Source organism: Leucopleurus acutus (assembly GCF_964270905.1).
Source record: "Leucopleurus acutus genome assembly, chromosome: 1".
Taxonomy (NCBI): domain Eukaryota; kingdom Metazoa; phylum Chordata; class Mammalia; order Artiodactyla; family Delphinidae; genus Leucopleurus; species Leucopleurus acutus.
The window spans coordinates 168,954,940-168,969,691 of NC_139142.1; the positions used below are offsets into that span (position 1 = coordinate 168,954,940).

The 14,752-nt window shown below is 40.5% G+C and overlaps 1 protein-coding gene across 1 annotated transcript in view; it reads left to right on the forward strand.

Moving 5' to 3' along the window:
• The window catches only part of EFL1 (elongation factor like GTPase 1), a 134,728-nt gene that overhangs the window by 1,832 nt on the left and 118,144 nt on the right, over positions 1–14,752 (forward strand). The window contains exons 3-6 of the mRNA XM_082850972.1: positions 1,984–2,051; positions 3,532–3,616; positions 11,952–12,085; positions 13,902–14,039. Of these exons, the coding sequence (XP_082707098.1) occupies positions 1,984–2,051; positions 3,532–3,616; positions 11,952–12,085; positions 13,902–14,039 (425 nt within the window). The remainder of the gene's footprint in view (positions 1–1,983; positions 2,052–3,531; positions 3,617–11,951; positions 12,086–13,901; positions 14,040–14,752) is intronic.

The window sequence follows — 14,752 nt, forward strand, 5'->3', positions numbered from 1 at the left end:
CTGGGCTGTATCTTAAAGAGCCCTTCATGCCAGCTAGGCACAAGGATATGGGTTAAGTGCTCCAGCTCTGGAGTTAGACAACCTGAATTCAAAACTCCATTACTTTGCCTTTTTGAGCTTCAGTATACAGCCTCTGTGTACTGGAATAAAAACCAAACCTACCTTATAGCATTGTGAGGATTAAATGATGATAAGGAGAAGCCCTTGGCAGGTACATGCTTTATCATGAAGATGATCATTGGCATTTATTATTAGGTAATAGGGAGCCATTGGGAGAACAGAATAAAGCAGGAATATTGTAATCAAATAGTACTTTAGTAAGAATGGTCTGGTGAGAGTGTTTTGGATGGATTGAAGGGCAGAGAAGAGGTTAGGTGGCTATTGCCATTGGTAAAATAGTTGAAGTGAAGTAGTTACGGGAACTAAAGGGAGAGGTGATGGATCACTTTGTAGGTGAAGGCAACTGAGAATGAGTTTTGTATACAAATCTGGTGGCTAACGCTACCCCATGAGTTTCTATAATTATGCTGCTCACGTTTTGAGGACATGATGTTTGACAAAAGTATTTTTTTTGCTTTGTGAATTAAATCATGCGGCAAGTCAGTGGCATGTGTGTGTACAGCAAATTACTTTAAAATTTACCATTTAAAAGTATGTTAAGATAATACTATCCTAGAAAACCTGTGATTCATTTATTCATTCAACAGATAATTCATTGAATGTTTCTTATATGCCAAGTCTTGTTCTGGTCCTAGGGATACAGTTGTGAATAAAGCAAAGTCCCTGCTTTCTTGACACTTGCATTTGGGGGGATATATGCTCTCCGTATTTAGAATGTTCTACTCCATTGGAAGCAGGAAAGTGACGCTCTAGGGTTATATGCTAATACATAATATTTACATGACAAGCACGTAATACAGTGTCAAAGGTCCAAATGGGCACTTGAGTATCATAAGAATTTCTTTTATTATTAGAGTAGATTCCTGGGTTTATGTTTGGATACTAGGTAGCATTGGTCACTGCAGTGTCGCTGATACCCTCCATTGGCTTGCAAACAGTAGGAGATATGGGTAAATTTCATGAATTTCTTTGCCAAATGGGTATTTTCTTCAGACAGTTTAACTGGCCAAAGCCAGCTGAGGCCGTACATGAGGAAATATGGCAAAAGATAATGTTCCATTGTTTTTTGGTGATGTTTTACCCAGTATGTCATCCAGAGGAAAAAATGATTGCTGTGCTATCCTTTTGTCACGCTGAGCTATCAAGAGTTTAAGTTTAGGGCTTCCGTGGTGGCGCAGTGGTTGAGACTCCGCCTGCCGATACAGGTGACACCGGTTCGTGCCCCAGTACGGGAAGATCCCACATGCCGTGGAGCGGCTGGGCTCGTGCGCGTCCGGAGCCTGTGCTCTGCAGCGGGAGAGGCCGCGAAAGTGAGAGGCCCATGTACCGCCCAAAAAAAAAAAAAAAAAAAAAAGTTTAAGTTTATAGGCCTGGACACAGTTATGGATATCTGATGACTGATGTAATAATTACAATAAACTTGATCAAATTCTTTGTCGGACAGATTTGAGTACTGTAAAAGTTGTTTGTCAGACGTTTTATATTTTGATTGGCACAGTGGTTTTTCTTATCACTTAAGAGTCTGTGCACTTTGCTCTGTGTAAATTATGCCTGAATTAAAAAAATTTTTTCTGTCCTTAAAAATAAATGTTGCTTGACGGATTTTAAAGTGAGGTTGATCCTCAGGGTTGGCAATACAGATTACAGCACTGTGGAGTGCTGGAATCTGTGTCCTTCCAGATGACGTTTTGTTCAAAGTTCTAATTAAAATGCCTGTTGTATCTTGCTTCACTTAGTATAGGTAAACAGGAAATATTTGCTAAACCAGTTCTATGGTTAGATGTTAAATTTGTCGATACAATCTACCTACTTCACCCTTTAAAAAAAAGAAATTGATTTAAATTAATATTGTTACTTTAACAGGAAAAACTACTCTGGCTGACTGTCTTATATCTAGCAATGGCATTATCTCCAGCCGCCTGGCAGGCAAGGTATGTTACATTTGATATATACTTGCATTCAGTTAGTATTAGCAAATCTACAATGTGATGAGTCCTTCGTTGTGTTCTTAAAGATCGAAAAAGTATGAAGCATAGTTCATGCATCTAAGAAGCTGCCAGTCCATTTAGCAAGATAAAAGAGATCGTTGAGAAAAAGTTATTTCTATATTGCTTTATGTTACTTTATATGAATATTTTATAAGTGCAAGAATGAGTTTTTGCAACCAATCATTTGATAACCTCGCATGATTGTGGAAAATTTCACAGGTGGAAGAGATGCTTCACGGTGGGAAATAATGTGGATAAAATGCATGAAGGCTAATTTGTGGGTTGTGCTTGATTTGAGTGGAACGTTTGCCTATACTGAGAGAGAAAATGGTGCAGGTAGAAAAAATGTATCAGATTACAAAGACGTTGAAGGCTAACCTAAGTACCAAAGGAAGGCTTCTGAAGCTTGAGGGTCATGACGAAGGAAGATCATGTTTTAGGAAATGAAATGATAGAGACCTTTGTTTTTAACTGTGAACTGAAAGAAATGGGAATAATTTATTTGCAGTAGAAAGATAGAGATGTTCCTCCCTTCAGTGAATTTACAATATAGTCAGTAGGATTTATCAGGTGACTGGTAATATAGAGAAGAGGAGGTAGAGAAGCAAAATTGAATTAAAAAAGTAGACCTAAGAGACTGAAGGAAGACTTGGGCATTTGAGGCACGTTGGGTGGGGAACTGGCCGAAGATACTGTCTATAGAAGGCTAAAAAAACTGGGTTGAATGAAATAATAAAGTGCTTTTATTTTTCCCAGTTGAGAAGTGAGAAAAAGTACAATAACTCTAAAGTGAGTAGATGAAAGGAAATAATAAACCATAAATTAATGAATTAGAAAAGATCAGTGAAGCCACAGTTTGTTCTTCAAAAAGATTAATACAGCTAACAAATATGATACAGTGATGGTGGACACGTCATAGTACATTTAAAGATTGAATCCTAACGTAAGCTATAGACGTTAATTAATAATAGTGTATTGATATTGGTTCATTAATTGTAACATGTACCACACTACGCACTAATATAAAATGTAAGTAATGGGGGAACTGTGTGTGTAGGAGGAGAGGGGATGCTTGGGAACCTCTTTACTTTCCAGTCAGTTTTTCTATAAACTTAAAATTACTCTAAAAAGATAAAGCCTATTAAAAAAAATACTAGCAATGTAAACAGTTTGTGATTGTCTTGCATTACAACTGATAAAAAGTTAGAAATTGATCAGGAGAAAGGAAAGGTGGAAGAAATAAGTGGTACTAGGAAAGAAAAATGTTGCAGAGATTAAGAAGGTAATAATGGGACATAACGAACAACTTCATGGCAATAAGCCTAAAAGTTTAAGTATTTAAAACAAAAATCCAAATCAGTCCATTTTAATATTACATTTTAATTCATTGGGAAATACGGATGCATATGTTGCATTTTTACAGTTAAGGTACATGGACAGCAGAGAGGATGAACAGGTCCGAGGGATCACTATGAAATCCAGTGCCATTTCACTACATTATGCAAAAGGTAAATCGATCTGTGTTTTAAAGAACAATGGTTTTGTATCTTTTGTGTCTTTCTTTCTCTTCCTGAATTAGTTTCAGGCCTCAGGTTTTTTGCTTTACATTCCACAAATTTCATTCTGGCCTTTCCAGATGATCTGTTGTCAGATCAGAGTCAGGCTGTCCAGATTTGAGTACAGACGGGGACCTCTGACTGCCTTGAGGGCAGAAGAACTGGCAGCTCACACTTGCCCCCATCCACTCAGGTGATTGTATAGATTTCTTCAGAGGGAAGGTCTGGAGTCTTAGGACCTTGCTGGTTCAGCCTTACTGTCCCATTTCCTTGCTAGGTCCTCCTTCTGTCCTATGGCTTGCCTATTAGATCTAGAGTCTTATTTACTTGACTGTGTACGCATTGCCATAATCACTATAGTTTTTATCCCCAGATCAGGATGCCATTTTTTTTGTTGTTGTCTTTTGTTATTTTGTTTTTTGCGTTATGCGGGCCTCTCACTGTTGTGGCCTCTCCCGTTGTGGAGCACAGGCTCCGGACGTGCAGGCTCAGCAGCCATGGCTTACGGGCCCAGCCGCTCCACAGCATGTGGGATCTTCCTGGACTGGGGCACAAACCCATGTCCCCTGCATCGGCAGGCGGACTCTCAACCACTGCGCCACCAGGGAAGCCCCAGGATGCCATTTTGACAGTAACACTTTTAGGGATTTATCTGACAGAAACAGTCATACAAGCACATGAGATATATGTTCATTGGCATTCACTCAAAAGTTTGTAATAGGGAAAATAATACCAACAACCTTACATAGTTAAGGAAAATAGTTAAGTAAACTGATACATCCATGCTGTGAAATGCTATTCAGCTGTTCAAACAACTGTTTGACCTATATGTAATTATATAGAAAAGGTAAAGTAGGAGACAAAAAGCAAGTTGCAGAGTAAATACTTATAAGATATGAATGTGTTTTAGTAGTAAGAATATATTATGTATATAGATAAAGATGTCTGGAAGGACACATACCAGAAGCTTAACTGTAGTTATTAGTGGCTGGATTATGTGAAACTTACACGTTTCAAAATATTTATTTTGCACTGTTTGGAAATTTTACACAAAATGAATTTTTATAACTAGAAGAAAATAATAAAGCTATATTTCATTTTCCTAATGGACTGACCTGTGATTTATCCTTCATATCTCTGGCACTGACACCAAGGGTTGTACTATGTGGGACATGACTGTTCTCTTTGAGGTCAGTCTTACAGTGTTTTTGAACTAAACCAGTTTTGAAGCTTTTAGGTACATGAATTCCCAGTGTTTAGTATTTAAACTGATGCCTTATTTTTTAAAATCTACCTCTCACCTTTTAGACGTCGTCATTCTGTGATCCAGTGAATGGGTCAGTGGTCAGTTTATTTCTTTTCTCTCCGTATTTTTATAGAGTTCAAGACATTTGTAGCCTTCCTTTCTCCACACTCATTAGTCTGTTTTCATTTGAAATTACTTTAGTGTCAATTTTAGTTGCTCTCTGGACTTTGTCTCCAGTTCCTTCACCCCTTTTTAAACCATTTTATTAAGGTTTACTTTATGTATCATGACCTTCAGTCACTGCAGTTCCCTTTTGTCTTTGTGGTACAGTGTTGCAGGAAAATGGCTATAGGTCCCAGGGAATTGAATGGTCTAATCTTTATTTTGTTGAACTGTATGACCTTGGGTAACTTGCTCTCAGACTGTCCTAGATATACTTTCTTGATTGCACAGAGCAGAGGCTTAAGCTAGCTTGGGATGGGGTGGGATGGCTTATTGACAGAATATGTGTGAAATGATACTGGAAACAATATTCATGAAAATCCAAAAGCAGGAGCATTATTGGAGTGACATCTCAAAGAAATTGAAGGCAGATGTTGATTCTGGATCCAGGATGGCTCTAGAGACCATCAGTAAAAGTTAACGGATCTTCCCTCTGGAACTCCCCTGTCATCCTTGGGTTGAGTTCTCTGTTTTATCTGTTTTTACCCTGGAAGTCTTTTCTCTGTTTTATAGCTTTTGCCTACCCTTAGTGCCTCCATCTTCATGAACTCCCTTTTCCCTGACCCCTCCTCTCAGCTTCTGTTTTTTTCCCTTAGTTCTGTTGCTTACTGCTGCTTTCTCCTACGTTTACGAGCATACATCTCAAGAGCAGGATGTTGCTCAGCTTGTCTTTTGATGCCAGGCTATGGCAGAGGTTGCACCTATGGACTGCCAGTCTGTGGTTGGATGGTCATCTCCTAGTCTGATCAGTGGTGATTGGAGTGGAGCCATAAAGTATTCAACATGTTTCTTTGTGACCGTGATGGCATAGAAGGGGCTGTGGGTTAGGCAGTCACCACACTTGACAGTTAGAGCCTTGCTTTCCACATCTGCAAAATGGGGATGGAAGTTGGGGATGTTGACTGAGACATGTTCTCAAAATATCTGAGAGATGAGGTACATTCTCATCCTTATCTCAGCGTTGACTCTCTGGAATGGGGCGTTTCCTGCTGTGAAGGTGGGACAGCCTGAAGGGGGTCTGCCTTCTGGAGGAGGGAAACGTGATGGTTGAAGAAACTCCACAGGTGATTTTTGTGTTTACCACTTCTTCCCCTCCTTCCCATGCCCCTTCCAAATGCCCTGTTAGTTGAGGATCTCTGTACTAAATGTTAATGAAGTGCTTTCTTGTTTTGACTCTTAATTTAACCAGCTTTCAAAAATTTTTTCAAATCCTCACATGGATTGAAAGATAAGGTATTTTTCTAGTTTAAGGTAAACAAATAAGCTTACCAAAACTATGCATATTACAGATAGAGTGTTGAAAACCACCAAGGTGATATTCTTATTTTAGCATTTTCCAGGGCCCCAGTTCTTCCTTGAGAAAATGGAGCCTCTCTCATCTTTCCATTTGTGACTAAAATTTGGTACAAATGTTGGGACCATATTGTTAAATCTTGTTATTTTCCTATTTCTTAGCCACCTCTCTTTGTGCCCTTCCCACAAGGGTACTATACATTTATCTGGTCATTTCAAGAGTTAGGAAATAATCCCAATCCCAATACACATACTATAAAAAATCCTAAGAGGATGTAATACCTTTGAATCCTTTAGCCTAGGATGCAACTATAGATGAGAGAAATGTATTCAGATGGATTAAATACTTAGAAATTCCTGGACTATTGTTGTCAGAAGGCCTATTGTTGTCATTTCTACCTACTCTTTATATCTGTGAGCAAATATTGCTCTTGCAGAACTTCTGAAATGAATTTTTCATTCTAACTCGTCTTTTTAAAAATTTTAAATAAATTTACAAGTTTATATGTATTATAGAAAATTCAGTATGTTGTAGAATATACATGAAAACACAAGACTGAAATAAAAATTACTTCTAGTTTACCACCAGTTCTTTTATACTTTCAGTTTTTACATTTAATCCTACCATAATTGTTCACGTGTATGTGTATACATGCAAGCTGTGAGGTAGATGTCTAACTTAAATTTCCCCCCAAAGAGTTAACTACTTATTCCAACACCAGTCTAATTTGATTATTAAGGACTATATTATTAGTTCTTGACGCGGTGCTGGTGTCAACAGCTCTGCATGAATGAAGCGGTCTGGGTGGGACTGTTATGAGCTAGAGAGCAGACTCTGCCCACCCATGAAACACCCCCCACTACCTGGCTGGGGGCTAGTGCTAGTCAGCTGCAGCTGACTGATGCCCTGTATTTTTCTGTTTTGTTTTTTTTATCAAGAAAAGTTGGCATCAAGATTTTTGGTAAAATCCTCCAATTTTTAAAATACTGGCAACTTACTGAAAATTTGTAAAGCACTATGTAGAGCAAATTGCAGTGGGCTTTAACGTACAGGCTTTCCGTCTGTACTTCAGGCATATGTGCTACTAGCTAACAGCCTGGTTCAGTGGGATACTCAGTATTTACCCAGGTGGCAGCCACACTGTAGCTTGGATGTACTCCAAACGCGGAGACCAAGGATATGGCGGGACTTTCTGCAGAGAGATCCATGTGCAGGTTCACCTCTTTGTAAACACCTCCGTAGGGGTTTGTGGTTGTGGGCAAGTGGAGAGTTTACACACATGTTGGTTTCAACTCTGTGGCTCTCTGGTCTTAATCTCTTAAGACTAGGCCGTGGGGAAACTGATTCATGCCATCCAGATTCACACAAGGCCAACACGTATCAGTCACTTCCCTTCCCTTCCAGATATGTGACCGTTAACCCGAGGTTCTGATTTCTGTCCTCTTCCTTTGGGACCAGGGCTGGGAGGGAAGGGTTCCATTGTCCCTTGTCTGACTAAAGATCAGATTATTTCCTCTTAACATAATGAATGCTTTACTTTGTGAAGCATTCAGTTGGTGCCAGATCTAAGAAAATGGGTGCACGATAGTTGGATTCTGAGCCAGATGCTTCATATGCGTGATTTTGTTCAATCCTCACAGCAATCCTGTGAGGTGGATGTTATCCTCATCTTACATGTGTGCAAAATGGAGTTCACAGGGGTTAAGAAACTCCCCTGAAGACAGAGTAGTTAGCATGTGGTAGTAGTACTGGGAGCCAAGTAATTACGTTTGCAGACTCCTCGTTTGCACCAGGAGTCTTTGGAAATCAGTCAGTCCTGGCCACGGCTGATTCCCCCTGAAGTGTAAATGTGTCCTGTCCACCAGGGATTGCTGCGACTACTTACAGACATCTTGTGGCCACCATTACCCGCATTCCTGTTGTCTTTGGTCACCACCCAAGGTGGAAGTCCTGTGATCTGGCCTCTCAGCAATCTATTCCCCATGTTTCTCTGTGCTTCTGATACCTCCTCTGCCCTCAACCTCTCACTGTTCCCTTCCTTCTCAAAACTTTCTCTGAAAACATCCCAAGGTAAAGAAATAACCCCTGCATCTGCAACATCTTTTGTTGCTGTTCCCCTCTCCTCCTGCTGGCTGTTTTCTGAGGACACTGCTTTTCTTGTCCTTCTTTCAAGTGAGTGCTACTCATTCTTTCTGCTCCATCTGTCTCTGGGTTAGGACATGGGATTGCTGTTCCCTTTGTTCACTAGTTCTGGTTCAAAGCTTAATTCTTCCACCCTTGCTTTAAAACTCCATCTCCTTTGAGACTCTTACGGTCCATCCAGTTATTTTCGACCCTTTCTTACCACTGTCACCTCCCGGTTAACAGTCCCCAGTCCCCGTTCACTAATGACTTTGCACCTGGCTCATTGTTTTCCTTTCTGCCCAAATCCACCAAGGTAGCTTTTACCGTTTCTGAAAATGACCTCTCCAACGGCATGGCTTCATCAATAGTGACGTGTAGATCTCCACTTCACCCTCCCTCTGGCGTGGCTACTTGCTGGATTTTAGCATCATCCACAACTATTCATCTTTGACGTTTGAAATTCAAATACTCCCTTCTCCACCACCTTTACTCTTCCCAGCGCTCTTGCCTGTGTAGCGAGGTACCCGTTCTTTGACTTCAGAAAGCCCTTCAGTCTCTTGAGCCTCATCACTGTCCGTCATTTACTTCCTGCCTCATACAACCCAGATTTGTCTTTTTGCTGACAGTCTTGCCAAGGTCCTCAGTTTGCTTTCTTCACCTTCTGTCCTCCCAGTAACACTGTAACCCTTGATAGAGCTAACTCTCTACGCTTTTTTCTCCTTATACTTGGGCTGGGTTCTCGGCGGGTCCTTGGGCTGCGGGCAGACTTCCACTATGTTGTCTGTCGGGCCTTGCTCATTCTCCCCAACAGCTCTCCTAAACCTTCTAGTCTCTTCCAGTCTACCTCTCGCTCCCTCTCCCACAATCTCAGCAGACATTTTTACGTTCTGTTTCACAGAAAATGGGAGAATTCTCTGTTTGCCACAGCCCCTCAAAATGTAACATTATTAGTATCTTTGCTTGCCTCCTGTCACTGTGAAAGACTTGTGCTCTGTACTTATCTCCTTTGTCCTGGTGCCTAACTGTCCGCTTTTAAGCATGCTTAAGTCTCTCATCTCAAGTGTGTGTGTGTGTGTGTGTGTGTGTGTGTGTGTGTGCGCGCATCTCTCTGTGTCACTCTAAGTGTTAGTCAAAGGTGCGCTGCTGTTACCGTATTGCTCTGACAATAGGCCCCATGCCTTATGGCAATGGCCCATATTAGCCATGTGAAATTGAATGAAAGGTAGTTGGTCCTTGATCTCTGACTTTCTCTCCAGGGTGATGTGAACATAGAGAAGTTCCCAGTAGGTTGCAGCGGTTTATATTGGTTCCAGAAAGTGAACATCAGTCTTTTTTCACCCCGGGGTTTCTTATTGCTGGTTCTTAGCCAAATGAACAAACAAGTGTTGTTTCCTCAGCTGCAAAGTGTAGAGGCATCTGTGACCTTCATAGGAAGTGACTAAGTGGTAGATAGACCCGGGTGTGTTTCTGTCTTGCAACTGCTTTTGTGACCTTGGGTAGATCTCTTCCCTTTTGGGGGCTTTAGCATGTTTATGGTATGAAGGGTTGGGCTGCAAAAATGCTGAATGATTTCAGGAATCTCATACCTTTGGTTTTATGTGATGGGAGTGGATAGAACTCTGAGCCTTTGTAGCACTGCTCGCTTTTCTCTGGTTTATTTGGTTGGGACCTTGGTGCTTATCCTGCAGGGTAGCTGTGAGACTGGTGCTGTGAGACCTGACAGTAAAAGACTCAATTAAGGAGGCACACGGGGGCCATTGTTCCAGGGCACTGGTTCTTTGACTTTGTTTAGAGATGTCCACAGTCCTCTCTGGTTGGAGTCTTCCCTGGTGGGTGCATCAGAGCCAGAATTCCTTACAAAGCCATTTGCATGAAAAGAGGAAGCAGGGGAAGGAGTGGTACTGAAGAAGGCAGTCTTGCTGATTGATGGCAGTCTTTCCCACTGAGCCCATTGCATTTTGGAATCCTTACCCTAGTGTTCAGAAATTCGCTACTAGTGGAATCTTGGCATGTGAGATTAAATATATGCCACCTTGAGGATAGTGGGGAAAAGTATGACTTTGGAGGTGGCTGGGTTTGAACTTTCACTCTACCATTTTTTGACCTTAGGCAATTTACCTTAGAGTTGGATTCTAGCTGGATATTCCTCAGAAAGATATTTTACTTTTCCGTGCCCTAGTTTCCTGCTCTGTAAACTTGGCCTAATGGTAGTAACTACTGCAAGGGTTGTTGTAAGTAAACATTAGATAACGTCCATAAAACGTTTAGAACTGTGCCAGATAGTGCCCAGATAGGCACTTCACAAATGTGAGCTCTGGCTTCGGTTACTGCAGTGTTGTTGTTTTATCGTTATCAGTGTCACACAGGGCACTAATCAGATCATCAAGTTGTTAACCTCACTTTTGGGGAATTCCTTTAAATGGCACCATAAGTTCTACCATTCAGCCCTGTAGTAGTTCTGGAGCACACAAAAGTTGAAAACACTGAGTTAAGAGGAGGAGCAAAAGTAAAGTATAGGTATATTCAGGTGTTTGATCATTTAAGTAATTATTATGCCATTAAAAGAGAATTGTATCAAATTTAGCAGTGAATGGGGAATGAGTATAGAATTCTAATGAACGACCGGTTTTCTGGCTGGTTTACTTAATTATGTTTTATTGATAATATGATGTCTCTGTAACCTAGGGTGGCCAGTAGTTCTGGTTTGCCTGGGACTGACTCAGGGCTTAGTGGGACGTGGGACTGACGTTGACGTTTGATGGGATGTGAGACCTTCAGAGCTAAAACAGGACACATAGGCATGAGTCATGCTCTGAGCTTACAACTTTGTTGTGAGGACTAAAGAATACAGTATATCAAATGTGAAAGCACATAGCACACTGCTTGGCACACAGTAGCTGCTCTTTAAATTTGTGACTTAGAATTGACTGTAAGTCTTGCTGCGCATATTCACGCACTGCTCTTTGAGAAGTTGTAGGGAAGTTGTTGGCCACCTGCTTTGTGTCTTTTCCATTAATTTCTTGTAGTCTCAATTTCCTCATCTGCACAGTGAGTAGAGGAATGTTTATGTTGTACGGATATTTTACGGGCGGAATCATGTGTGATTAGCACAAGTGTTTAGCACAGTGCCTGGCTCACAGTAGCTCTTGATAAGTGGTTATTAGATTATTAGAATAATAAAATCCTTTAACCTTTTATACCAATGCTATTTGGAATCGATAGTTCCATTGTTGGGAATTCGTAAAATGGAATGGTGGCTGTTGATTGAGCTACCATTTTGGCTTTTGTCTTCTTTAGCTTTATTCAGTCATTTCTTAGAAGCTCTCTTACTCTGGGTTGCCTGAGGAAGAGTACTGTATACCTGCACAACTGAAAATGTGTGTCTTCCAATTTCATTTCAGGTGAGGAGGAGTACCTGATTAATCTGATAGACTCTCCAGGACATGTGGATTTCTCCTCAGAAGTATCGACGGCTGTTCGCATTTGTGACGGGTGCATCATTGTAGTGGATGCTGTGGAAGGGGTCTGTCCACAGGTAGTGGATTGTAACATGGAAATATTTAACTGGTTAAAGAAGGTGGGAGGAGAGAAGAGGCACTGACTGCCGATGACTCTGTGCCACTTGAGACCTTTCACTGACCATCAGAAAGCTGGTTTTACATTTCACTTTTGGTAGTGTTCTGGTCTGTGATGGAGTTAAATCCCCCAAGTTTTGAAGGGATAGTAGAGAGAATGACTTTAAGGTGCCTTGATGTGTCTGTCATGTCCTCTTGGAGAGGGACTCAGCAAAAATGGGAGAGGTGTTTAGGAGGATCTGGAGGTTTCACTCCAGTGGAAAAGTTTCTGAACTGGGAGAGGTAATTGATAGCAAGATAGTGAGTCTCTTCTGTTGGTGTGTCAGTCTGCCCCCCTCCCCCCCTACACACGCTGTCTCTCTGCCTTCCTCCTCCCCCCTCTTACTCTTCCAGATCCTTAACCGAGACTTTCTTCTCTTTCCCACCAAAGTTCAAAAAGTTCACCCCTAAGGCCAGAGTGAACATGTAACTCCGGTCGACGTGAAACTCGGAGTGGCTTTCTAAATTCAGTTTTTAAAATAATTTTTCTTTGAAACCTTATGTGTTATCTTTAAAAATGTTGTCACCTTTGTGTCCTAGTTCTTAAATGCCCTTATTTGTTTTAATGTTTTTTAAAAAGAATAAGGAACGGTTTAAATTGCAGGCATACCTCTGAGATATTGCAGGTTTGGTTCTGAGCCAGTGCAGTAAAATGAATATCGCAGTAAAGCGAGTCACATGAATTTTTTTTGGTTTCCCAGTGCATATAAAAGTTATGTTTACAGTATACTGAAGTCTCTTAAGTATGCAATAGCATTATGTCTAAAAAACAAATGTATGTACCTTAATTAAAAAAATACTCTATTGCTAAAAAATGCTAACCATTTCTGAGCCTTCACTGAGTTGTAATGGTAACATCAAAGTTCACTGATCACACATCACCACAACAAATAGATGAATAATGAAAAATGTAAAATATTGTGAGAATTCCCAAAATGTGACATAGTGACATGAAGTGAGCAAATGCTGTTGGAAAAATGCTGCTAATAAACTTGCTTGATGCAGGGTTGACACAAGCCTTCAGTTTGTAAAAAATGCAACATCTGTGAAGCACAATAAAGCAAAAGCACAATGAAATGAGGTTTTCTTGTAGAAATGGAGACAATTTGATAATTCCAAGAAGATATGCTGTAATTATTCTGTAACTTCCCATCTGATTGCCTGTAAGGGCCCGGGTCCCCCAATTGGAGAAGCACAGCCTTAGTCTTTGTAGTGTCTTAGGTGTCCTGACAAGACGAGTAAAATGAACAGACCTGACTTTAGCAGAACAGTGGTTAATGCTGAGAGGTTGTTTATGCTCAGGAAGGTGTACACAGGGGACTTCTGGGGGAATGTTCTGTTGCTCGACCTGTGTGTTGGCAACATGAGTGTTTGTTTTCTGATTATTTACTGAATAAAATTCGGTAAATTGTGTGTGGTGTGTGTGTGTGTGTGTGTGTGTGTGTGTGTGTGTGTGTGTGTAATTCCACAAGACTGTTCACTGTCTTTTACATAATTTTATTTATCCTTCTTAAATAAATTGACAGTTCCATAAAGGCAAGGACAGTTTCTTGTCTGTAGTTCTATGCTTCTGTGTTATATACTTTGTGAATGTCTGGTGAACACCTGTGTCTGACTGGCATGGTCTGAGTTGTGATCAAGGAGTATGGAAATGAGCTGCTTATTAATCAGAATTTTCTAATGTGCTTTACTTATTTCAAGTCATAAGCTTTACATTTTCCTTTCTTTTTTAATCAGACACAGGCAGTTCTGCGACAAGCCTGGCTCGAAAACATCCGTCCAGTTTTAGTGATTAATAAGATAGATCGCTTGATAGTGGAACTGAAATTCACCCCACAGGAGGCCTATTCTCACCTCAAGAATATTTTAGAACAGGTATTTTATCCTTTACTTCGGTATTTGAAAAATTGTGGCTCAAAGAAGGGTTGTAAGGAAGTTGCTGAGTTGAGTATGAGGCATTGCTACAGAAAATTCACTTACTTAGATTCACATGTGTCAGAGTCATCACACCAGAAGAGAGGCAATAGAACAAGTGTCATCTTAGGAGCCCCCTCCATCTCCTGGAAGCATCCTTGAATATAAAGCTTAGACAATAGGTTTCAATGTTCTCTTGTTTAAAATCCTGTAGTTTGGTTTCACAATGAAGCAATATTAGGAGACTCTTTGGTTTTTTTTATTACCTGTCTTTAGATGAAATTTTACCAAAGCATTCATTCGTTTATTCAGCAAACATTAACATACCTATATGTTGAATAAATGAGTTCTTGGATGTTCACTTTGTGCTAAGGATTATGACTATAAAGACAGGTCAGAGTCCCTATTTTCAAAGCTCTCACAGTGTGGTAGGGGAGACAGACAATTAAAAGAGATATTTGGAGAACAATGAGATAACCCCTGGATGTGATTTGAGAGCATAAATGAGGGCTGCTTCACCCAGACTGGGTCAAGAGGAAAGGGAGAGTTAGGAAAATTCTCACAAAAGAGGCCTTGAGATGGAAGAGAGGTAGCGTTTGCCAGGTAGAGACTTATGGTAAAGTTCTTCAAGAGAGAAGGAATGAGATATACAGAGTTATAAAGGAAAAAAAGCA